Source organism: Saprolegnia parasitica (genome assembly GCF_000151545.1).
Source record: "Saprolegnia parasitica CBS 223.65 unplaced genomic scaffold supercont2.51, whole genome shotgun sequence".
In the NCBI taxonomy this organism is placed as follows: domain Eukaryota; phylum Oomycota; class Saprolegniomycetes; order Saprolegniales; family Saprolegniaceae; genus Saprolegnia; species Saprolegnia parasitica.
Genome location: NW_012156445.1, coordinates 207909 through 217303, shown reverse-complemented (window position 1 = coordinate 217303; position 9395 = coordinate 207909). Strand labels below are relative to the sequence as shown.

The 9395-nt window shown below is 61.6% G+C and overlaps 4 protein-coding genes across 4 annotated transcripts; 2 read left to right on the top strand and 2 right to left on the bottom strand.

The window, feature by feature from the left end:
* Nucleotides 1–21: 21 nt before the first annotated feature.
* Nucleotides 22–893, bottom strand: SPRG_10279 (hypothetical protein; the record flags this gene model as incomplete). The annotated part of the gene is made up of 1 exon (XM_012349235.1): nucleotides 22–893. A coding segment is annotated over one exon (872 nt), but the record flags the coding sequence as incomplete, so codon positions are not given.
* A 438-nt stretch (nucleotides 894–1331) lies between these two features.
* Nucleotides 1332–2331, top strand: SPRG_10278 (hypothetical protein; the record flags this gene model as incomplete). Its single annotated transcript, XM_012349234.1, has 2 exons — nucleotides 1332–2170; nucleotides 2219–2331. Exons 1-2 carry the CDS (start codon nucleotides 1336–1338, stop codon nucleotides 2329–2331), a joined length of 948 nt encoding a protein of 315 aa, XP_012204624.1. The 5' UTR covers nucleotides 1332–1335.
* Nucleotides 2332–2453: 122 nt separating this feature from the next.
* Nucleotides 2454–3745, bottom strand: SPRG_10277 (hypothetical protein). Its single transcript, XM_012349233.1, has 4 exons — nucleotides 3454–3745; nucleotides 3147–3404; nucleotides 2892–3095; nucleotides 2454–2839 (listed from the first exon to the last, which is right to left on the bottom strand). The coding sequence occupies exons 1-4, from the start codon at nucleotides 3736–3738 to the stop codon at nucleotides 2486–2488; spliced, it is 1101 nt and encodes a 366-aa protein (XP_012204623.1). The 5' UTR covers nucleotides 3739–3745; the 3' UTR covers nucleotides 2454–2485.
* A 139-nt stretch (nucleotides 3746–3884) lies between these two features.
* On the top strand, nucleotides 3885–9384 carry SPRG_10276 (hypothetical protein). The gene is made up of 24 exons (XM_012349232.1): nucleotides 3885–4475; nucleotides 4528–5022; nucleotides 5069–5275; nucleotides 5325–5375; nucleotides 5425–5457; nucleotides 5501–5803; nucleotides 5857–6109; nucleotides 6174–6182; nucleotides 6228–6484; nucleotides 6527–6648; nucleotides 6696–7113; nucleotides 7165–7194; nucleotides 7240–7356; nucleotides 7406–7503; nucleotides 7556–7838; nucleotides 7883–7999; nucleotides 8046–8267; nucleotides 8311–8412; nucleotides 8456–8536; nucleotides 8580–8618; nucleotides 8668–8871; nucleotides 8920–8973; nucleotides 9017–9163; nucleotides 9214–9384. The coding sequence occupies exons 1-24, from the start codon at nucleotides 3891–3893 to the stop codon at nucleotides 9361–9363; spliced, it is 4377 nt and encodes a 1458-aa protein (XP_012204622.1). The 5' UTR covers nucleotides 3885–3890; the 3' UTR covers nucleotides 9364–9384.
* The last annotated feature ends 11 nt before the right edge of the window (nucleotides 9385–9395 follow it).

The following is a 9395-nucleotide window of genomic DNA, read 5'->3' as shown; positions in this document are numbered from 1 at the left end:
AAGGGCAGGGTAAACGCCGACTTTGTCTGCGGGCACGACGAGAGGATGCCGCCGGTGTAGAGAAACCACGTGTCAATGGACGCCGAGACCATGGCAAGGACGGGTTGCACGCGAACGTGCTTCTCGAGCAGCGCTTCGCCGCTCTTCTCGACCACGTCGCTCACGGCAAACGAGATGGCGCCTGCGCACTTGCTGTTGTCGCTGCACGTCGGCGCGTACGCGGACGAGCCCGCGGTGTATGGGATGTCGACGTCATTGCACAAGGCGGTCTGCTGCATGATGAGCCACTTGAGCGCGGCGATGGCGTCGCCGCCATGACAGCCATCGGGGCCGCCCATGTTGGCACAACTCACCACCTCTTGGAGCGAGATGTAGAGTAGCGCGTTGGTCGCAATGCAGTTTGCAGACGCCACCGCTTGGATCGCCGTAATGGCCCAGACGCTAAAGCACGCGCCCATGCTCTGCACCGAGTAGACGCACTTGGACGCGACCCAGTCGATCGTGTCAGTGGCCGCGCTGCCGCTGCCGTCATACGGCATACTGGCACGCGATCGCACCCGCGGCGATGACGTGAACCGCGCCAACTCCTTGTCGGTGAGGAGCGCAAACTTGGTCAAGTGGCTAAAGGTCGCGTGCGGGTTGGCTGCACGAAGCATTGGAAGCTTGTCTTTGGACGCCTTCAAGCGCCGTAGCAGATCGTCGGTCGTCAAGGTCCCTCGCACCAAGGTCATGGCTGCGCGCACGTGGTCGTCGTTGCCGAACTTCTTTTGCCAGCGCCGCAAGTCGCGCGTGAGCTCATCGCGCTCGTGGGCCGAGATGTTGGTCGCGTCGACGGTCATCACCCACGCGAGAAGGACGATGGCCATCAAGAAAAACACTTGAAGGAAGCGCATCGCAAGCTGCAGCGAGAGGAAGAGTGAGCTTCTGCGGTAAAAGATGAGCGCTCGACGACGTCGCTGCGTCACGCGTTAGGAAACCTGCCAGCGGGGCCGATCGACGCTTCAACATCAACATCTCATGACGACAACCAAGCAGGCTACTCTTTGAAGACGCTACGTCCAGGAAGGAGAGGCAGCGACCACTGCGCTACACTGGAGGTGACTGCTTCGCCTGCCAAGCTCTGCTGTCGTCTCGAGAGTACCTCTGTTGCATGCCCGAACGTCGTCGCGATGCTGGTAGCCGTCATCTTTGTCGACGCGTCAATGGTCACAAATACACAGCAGATCGGCCTGTCATCCAGAATCTCGTGTGGCGACTTCAAACAGAATATGGGTCGAAACGCTGGCTGCAGCGAGCGGTTGGTAACGGGTTGTCCGGATAAAGATATTGGATGCGATGCCACGCCGGGCCGACGACGACACGGACGTGGAGCAGACGCTCAAGCGCAAGGTCAAGAACGAGCGCACCAACCTCTTCGAGTGGGTCAAGTACAAGTGTCTCCTCCACGGCCCAGACCTGCTCCTGGACCCGTGCGACGTCGAGGACGCGCTGCCTGGCACGTACCGCATTGCGCTCGACCACGTGGTCTCGGTGCAGACGAAGGCCGGCTCGCGCTTTGAGCTGGTTCATACCACCGCCAGCCATGGCCGCCGTACGCGCGAAGAGTTTATGGCGCCGACGCCGCAGCACTGTACGCGATGGGTGGCCTCGCTGCAAGCCAAGGTGCTGCGGGTGCAAGCCGACGTTGCCGAGACGCCGAGACGCTCCATGGCAACGCACGCCGCGAGCCCTGCCATCGCCCACGAGCAACGTCATGAGAGAATGGAAGTGGCGACCACGACGCCCCTCGATCTCGACAAGCTCGATGGCATGCTCTCGGTGATCGAGGCCACGTCGCCGACGCTCGCGAAAAGCTGGGGCAGCGTTCGCCCTGCGAGCACCAAGAGCCTCCCGGACGACGACGAGACGCCCAAGCCTACGGTGCGCTGCGAGGTAGACGAGGTGCCCAAGCCTACGGCGCGCCAAGCGGTAGACGAGACCCCACTCGCTCGGCGGTGGACCGCGTCCGAACACGACGCGTCCGAGCAGCTCGACATCCTCGTGCGAGTCGAGAGCGCGCTCAAGCAACTCGAGCTGGACAACAAGGCGGCGCTGCAGCGCGAGGCCGACCTTCGGCAGGAGCTCGCCAACGCTAACGATACCGTGCGTCTCTCGAGCGCCGAGAAGCAAGGTACCACCTCGCATTCGTAGCGCATAAGTGTTGCATGGCCATGGCTAGAGCTCGCGGCCCAGCTGCGCGAGGTGGCCGCCGAGCGCGACGAGTGGAAGGCGGTCGCACGGCAAAAGCAAGACGAGGTAGTATTTGCGTCGTCGGTACCAAAGCATGTATAGATATATGTGTGTAGGTGACGCAGCTCCGCGACGAACTCCAGATCGCCAAAGACGAAGTCCGCCTCCTCACCAACGAGCAGCTGCGGCTGGCGCACCGCAACCGCGACCTCGCCGTGCACGTGCAGCGATTAGACACACTCGTCTATGGTAAATTCTAACTTATGACCGACAGCGAGATGCGCGCCCGATCGACGCGCGCGCCATTCGAGGTCGACGTGTACGGGCTCTCGCCGAACGCAAATGCGAGGCGGTTGCGATAGGCCACGTCGATGGCACACCACTCGTCGGTCGGGTCGTCGGCGTCGCAAACGACGTAGGCGGTCGACGTACGGAGGCGGACGCGCAGGCCGACGCACCACACGTGCGCCTCCGCTTCGTACGGCCCAACGTCTATGTCCACGACGAGGGCGTTGGCGTCCTTGGAGTTGGGGCGAAGCAGCGCGATGGGTGGCATCAAACGACTGAGCACTTCGTATGATGAGCCGCCCGACTCGGTGCGGTTGATCGTCTATACAGACCGATGATCCGAAATTTCGGGGGTGCAGAAACGAGTCACGTACGTGGAGCACGCGCTTGGCCATGGCTTCGTACTGCGGCAGCTTCTGAGACGTCTCGCGGTAGATACCATGCACGCTCGCAATGATCGTGGTGAGCGCTGCAACGAGGCTGTCGTAGCCGACGATGCCAGGGTACACGATGCCATTGACTTGGATCTGGTCGCGCTGGATGTCCTTGGCATCTTGGTACGCTTCGATCGCCGTCACCTGCAGGAGGATGGAGAGCATGGGACGATGTGGACGCGTCGTACGTCGTACCTCTGGGACCGGGCCGAGGAGCGACGATGTTGGCGGCGCCGTTGTTGCCGGCGCGGGCACGGGGAAGGAAATGGACTCGTGCGTCGCCGACTCGAAATGCTTCAAAAAGTCGTCCTTGGTGCTAGCGTGGAGGATGTCGTCGCGGATGCAGTCGAGAAGCGCCGACTCGTCGAGGTCCGACGTTGTGACCGCCCAGTCGTGTGCGTTGGACGCGAGCCATTGCAGCGCGAGGGCCTTCGTGTTCGAGTCGGCGGGATCCTACACAGCCAGGAATGATGCGTATGCATCGATGCGGACGAAGACGAACCATCTTGGACGCCATGAGATATGTCTGGATGACACGCACGAGCGACGCGTTGCAGCGCATGCGCTCGCGCGCGGTCGTGAGGCTGGCATGGACGCGGAAGATCTCGGTCGCCAGCGCCCGAATCTTGGCCTGCTCATCGCCGCAAGGATCGGCCTTGCCATCCTCCGCATCCAAAGCTAGCGGCGCCTCTTGCGCACCCGTCGCCTTGGTCGAGAGGATTGCATCAAGGTCGGCTTGGACGTCGTCCCATGCCAGCGTTGGCCACGTCGGTGCTGTCGTCGCCATTTTGAACCTCCCACAAGACATGCATAGCACGACCGGATTTAGTGTATCCACACTATATACGTTTTCCAAACACTATCAACGAATGGAGGGTATTTGGTGTGATTGTATCAATTCACAGAGGTCGCGCCGTTTCAGATTCGCATCATGGCAGAATGACGGAAGAGACACAGGCGCGGATCCGTGACCTTCTTGATGGCGAGAGCCTCCGCGCCCTGCACGACCGCTTCGACGCGCTCAGCATCGAGGACGTGGACGCTCTCCGCAGCTTCCCGTCGCACCCGCACCGGTGCGTCCACATCTTGCTCGGCGCCATCTACCTCGTCCTCTTCGAGGTCGAGCACCCGTCGTTCTACAAGCTCACATGGTCGTTCTTGCGCGAGACGCTCTTGCGCAACCCAAGCGCCTTTGTCCACCGGCTCCATGGCCACCTACGGACGCTCACGCACGGCGAGGCCGCGCCCTTGTCGACGGCGACGATCGACGTCTGTCTCGTATACCTCGAAGAGCCTTCGTTTCGCCTCGCTGCTGTCGCCAAGATCAGTGCCATCGCCGCTGCATTGGGTAGCTGGGTGTATCTCTGCCTCGCGACGGTGATCTCGCCCTATACCTCGCATTATGACGCCCAAACGAACGAGCAAGAGAGCCCCGTACAGCAGGCCACGTACCGTCGCACCTTTCGACACGTCATTCGCCGCCATGACCGTCTTTTCTTGGCCCTTGTCCACGCCACCGAGAAGGTACCTGCATCACCGACTCTTCCATACCCTATCTCTCATATCGTCCACGTAGGGACTGCGGGTTGCCGTCGCCGATGCATCTGGGCAACGCTGCATGGCGGCCAGCCTCCCGCGCGATAACCATCGCGTTCTGTCGCTTCTGCGCGGGGCGTCTTCGCACCCGCATTTGGCCCTCCACGCGGCCATTGCCCAAGCCATGCACACGTACGAGTGGCCGTTCAACCCTCTAAGCGCCGGTATCGGGCGGCCATGCTTCCCCGTTCTCTGCTACGTCTTGGTGGTGGATGCAGCCGAGATGCGCATGATCTCGATGAGCGCTGTCTTTGGGACGCTGACCATGCCGCTGGCCAGACTCCGCGACGGTCTCCGCGCGTCCGACTCGAGTCATTTCTACTACCGAGGCAGCCGCGTCGCGCACTCGACCGAAGCTCGCCTGCGCTTCGCGCACGTGCTGCCTTTGGTGGTGCTGGTGCAAAAGCCGGGGCCGCGGCGGCACGTGGCTGATTGCATCGCCTTTGCCGCGGACGTTCAAGTCCATCTGCGTGTGGTACGCGGTTCATTCTGGCGATTGTGGCGTCGGAAATGGGTGGTAGGGAGCTCGCGTGGACCTGCCCGACGTCGCGGCACTGCCGCATGTCCGAAGTGTTGGCGTGCAGCTACCGATTTCGGACGAGACGCGCGAGACGTTGATTGCAACGCTCAACCAATGGAGCCAGCGCGGGTATGACGCGATGGCGGTCGCTCGCGAGAGAGACAGAGCGCTTTGTCTTCGACTGCCACCGAGGCCGACCGAGCTCGACGTTTGCTTTCGTATACCAAAAGGATCGACGGTTCTAAGCGGTTCACTAGCGGTTCAAGGACGCGCGCAAGTACCACGACATGTCGCTGCCAACGCTGGTCGTACGTTGCGAGGATGAGGATGCGGATCTCGAACCCTGTACCGATGTAGGCGATGCACGGACAAGAAGGCTCACGAACTGAGGTGCATACGCTTTTCTGTCTTTTGAAAAATCCTTTTTTTCTAGGACGACGCAGAGCTTTCGAGTGCCATCCCAATGTACCTTCTTGCCTCGTTGCAAGCAACGCGGGTGCACGAATGGCTGTGCTCTATCGACGCGCCGTGCCCGGTGCCCGAGTCGGTGATGCCGCACTTGGCGCCAGGCAGTCGCCTTCGGCTCGTCAACGGCTTGGACGTTGTTGTGGCGCCAGCGACGACCGCGCCATTGGATCCTTTGGACGTCCGCTACCAATGTCTTTTGCGCCGACCGGTGCGCGGTCATACCGTGAGCTGCCCGTCGACCTCGAATCTCTGGCGGCTCGTACCTCCCGTACGTACTCGTAGTGACGACGCCGAGAGGTGCACGATGGAAAGGCTTTGTAGAGCCTCGACGCTCGGCCGCGCTGGCTTCAGCAACTGCAGTTTTATGTCCGACACCCGACGATCGAGTACGTGGCGTCCCCATTGCACTTTGCATTTTTCCGCGTCCGCATCCCGTATGCCGTGCCCGAAGACGCGCTGGAGAATGCTTTCTGGAGCGCTCATCTCGACTGGACGCCGTACGTTGCTGCGACGCCGACCTCCGACTTGCTTTGTACCAAGTTCAAGGAGCTCTGCGAGACGTACCCGTCCAACTGTACGTTCCTTTGAATACGAGATGACGGCGGCAGGATGCTCATGCGGCTCGCTTCGTGCACTAGACTTTGTCGGTATGTGGCTCCTGCGCACGTGCGACCATTGTAGCGGTGGCATAGACTCTGTGAAATTTGCAAAGCTCATTCGCGACTGCGGCGTGACGCCCGAGCTCCTCCCGCTCGGTCTCCTCGATCGCATTTTTTTCAAACATGCCTGTCCCATCTTCCAACATCAAATGGAGCGCGACGGCTTCTTGGCCGCACTAAACGCGGTCGTCGCCGAGGTCTACCGCAAAAGGATCGAGCCGGATCCGCTGCGCGCCTTTGTCTTGGAGCACCTAACGCGTGACCCGCACAGCAAGACGCTATGGACCACGGTCGTCATTTTTGAGGGACTTGATGCTAAAGTATCGCATTAGGCACTCGAGAGGTACCGATCGCAGGCCAAGCTCGACCGAATGGAGGCGCTTGCGCGACGCATGTGTGCCGCGACGCGTCTGCAGGCTGCGTACCGGGGCCACGCCATTTACGCCCAATACCTGTCGACTCGACAAAGTGTGCACTTTTAAGATTGATGTAGACCTGTAGGCACCACTTGGCACAGCTGCGACGTCGACGTCGGACGGTGCTCGTTCTGCAACGCTACGCGCGCATGTGGATTGCAAAGGGGAGGTACGTCGTTTTGGTCGCGGCTTTGCGCGAACGCCAGCGACTCGAAGCCGTGGAGGCCGAGCGTCGGCGCGTCGAGGAGCTGCAGCGTCAGTTTCTGCTCGGTCGACGCGTGCGGCTCCAGCGCTGGGCGCGGCATCGGCTCGGTTGGCGCCGCTTCTTTCGCCGAATGCACCCCGAGTGGGTCGGCCACCTCCAGCGTCTCAAGAGTCGCCGGCGACTCTTCCTCTACCGGTTTGGCGGCTACGTGGACGGTCGTCGCTTCGTCGTCTCGGTCTTTCGGTGTCACATCGACTTGGCCAAGGACCGGCAGCTGCACCTCGAGCTATTCGATCCCGTGAGTTGCCGCGTGTATGAGACGACGCTCCACACGTCCCTTCTATCTCAGATCTGGGCCGACCTCGCACCGCCCGACAAGGTCGCGTGGAACTATTTCAACGCCTCGCAGGAGCAATCCGAGTAGGTGCAACGATCGACGCTGCACGAGCAGCTGCGCCTCGTGGTTCGGCGACTGTACATCAACACAAAGACCCAGCGCGTCATGCTGCACCAACATGACGCGCATGCCAGTCGTGGCCGGGTACAAATATCGCGTGTGCACTGTGACGCTAAGCGACGACGAGCTCTAGCGCCTTGCGCACCGTGTCGTGTGGGCGCCACCGACCGCGTACGTCGTCAGCGTCTCGGGTGTCCATTACGACTATGTCCTCCGCGTCTACGAGCCAATGTGCGACATTCCAGCATCGGGTCTACAGGAGTATCAACTTGATACGATGTAGCTCGAGCGCGCTTGCCACGTACACACTGCCCGCATCGTTGGCACATGCAATGGTGTGCTTTATGCAGCGCGCACGGCACGTGACGTGGCACTGCTGCGGCGTGCGCCTCGATCGGCCGGCGTTGCCTCTCGGCCCGGCGCGGTATCTCTTGACGTCGGCGCTCGACTGCCCGCTCCAGCACTGCGCCCACAATGTTCTTAAGGCGCTCACGCTCTACGTGGCAACCTACGGTGTCGTTGCGCCGACAGCGTCCATGTTGCCGGACGTTGTCTTGGCCGAGCAGGTCGCATCTTGGATGCGAGAGAAGGGAGACAACCGCTTGTGTAGCTGCAACAACAGCATGCGTCGGAGGCCCGGCGCAACCTCAAAGCGGCCGCCGCGCGCACGCTCCAGGCGCGATGCCGAGGGATCCTCGCGCGCCAGCACTTTCGCCGCCGTCTCCCGGTGCGTATGGCTGCTGGCGATGGGCTTGCGTGATATATACGCGTAGTCGCTGTACGTCTACGGGATCGAGCCAGCGACGGGCCGGCGCGTGTACACCAACCGGGTGCAGGGGACGATCTGGTGCGCGCCGCCGTTTGCGCGGCTGTACCCGGGTGTGCGTTTTGAGGTGCCGACCGACGAGTGGCTGGCGCAGTACGACGCGGCGTCGGGTCGCGTCTACTACTACAACCCGGCGCGGGGGCGGTCGACGTGGTGGAGCCAAGATCACGTTGTGCAACGTTTGGGTTAAAGCGCTTAAAACGCTGTCGTAGGCGGCGCGGGCGTTGCAGCGACTGGTTCGCCGCCGCCGCTTCCACGACGCAGTGGGCTGCGTGACACTGCCGCTGCTCGTGCAGGCTCTCACGTTTCACACGGTGGGTCGTTTGGCATGGTTGTGTCTCGCGTACTTGGAGCTAGAACGTCCCGCAAACCTTTTCGTTGACCTTGCCTCTCGACGAACAGAAGCGTTGTGCGCTGCATGCCCTTGCGTACCACGAGGTATCGAGCGCTTGTCGTCGAGGGCGCTGCACCGTATTTCTAGCTGGACAAGGCGTATCGGCTCCTCGAGGCCATTCTCAGCGTGCGATTGTCGCTCGTCCTTGGCCCGTACTCCATGATGCGCGTACTAGGTCGCGCCTGGGGACGTGCTGGCGTCCGTGGCCCTCGCGCTGCTTCTGCTTGTAAGCGGGAAAAAACCGCAAAATAAGAACCGGCAGCGCGCGACGCGCCTGCTGCAAATGGCCAAGCAACGGGACTCGAGGCTGCGGGACGTCACGCCGCTCGAGGACGCTTGCTTCCGCTGGCGCGTCATCGCTGACCCGACCAACGCACTTGTACAAAGCGATCGTCGATGCTGGAAAAAACCATGTCGGTGCATGTAGGCACTGGGGCTCTACGCCTTGTACCAGCAGCATATCGTCAATGACATCGATCGGGTTGACATCACGCTGCATCTCGCGCATGCTCATGGCGACGTAGGCGGAAACACTGTACCGGCGCGCCCTCGTGGCCGACGCCCTAAACGAGCCACTTTTGTACGAATACAATGCGCTGCAGCACGAGCGAAGTCCGATCGGAGCGTATGCGTCCGCCGGCCCGAGCAAGCACCGGCTCCCGCGCTCCGTCGTGCGACGATGCACTTCATCACACACAGACGTTCATTCAAGCGCCTCTAGGTCCTTGCACGCGACGGCGCATGGGAGCAGCTGCGCGATACGGAGCGCGGGCATGTCTTTTGGCGCCATGTCCGCACCAAGCATCTGCAATGGGGCCAGCCGGCCGAGACCACTGCCAGCGTTGCCGCGACAGAAGCGCACGAACGTTGAATCGAATTTGGATTTACGCACCTTTTCGAGAT

What these genes read in the sequence shown, in the direction of transcription:
- SPRG_10277 (XM_012349233.1), bottom strand. Translation starts at nt 3,738, where the DNA reads ATGGCGACGACAGCACCGACGTGGCCAACGCTGGCATGGGACGACGTC. An exon ending in ATCTCATGGCGTCCAAGATG is followed by an intron (nt 3,405 to 3,453) that starts GTTCGTCTTCGT and finishes CTGGCTGTGTAG; the next exon opens with GATCCCGCCGACTCGAACAC. An exon ending in TCCTCGGCCCGGTCCCAGAG is followed by an intron (nt 3,096 to 3,146) that starts GTACGACGTACG and finishes ATCCTCCTGCAG; the next exon opens with GTGACGGCGATCGAAGCGTA.
- SPRG_10276 (XM_012349232.1), top strand. Translation starts at nt 3,891, where the DNA reads ATGACGGAAGAGACACAGGCGCGGATCCGTGACCTTCTTGATGGCGAG. An exon ending in CGAGGCCGACCGAGCTCGAC is followed by an intron (nt 5,276 to 5,324) that starts GTTTGCTTTCGT and finishes GCGGTTCACTAG; the next exon opens with CGGTTCAAGGACGCGCGCAA. An exon ending in ACTTTCGCCGCCGTCTCCCG is followed by an intron (nt 8,000 to 8,045) that starts GTGCGTATGGCT and finishes ATATACGCGTAG; the next exon opens with TCGCTGTACGTCTACGGGAT.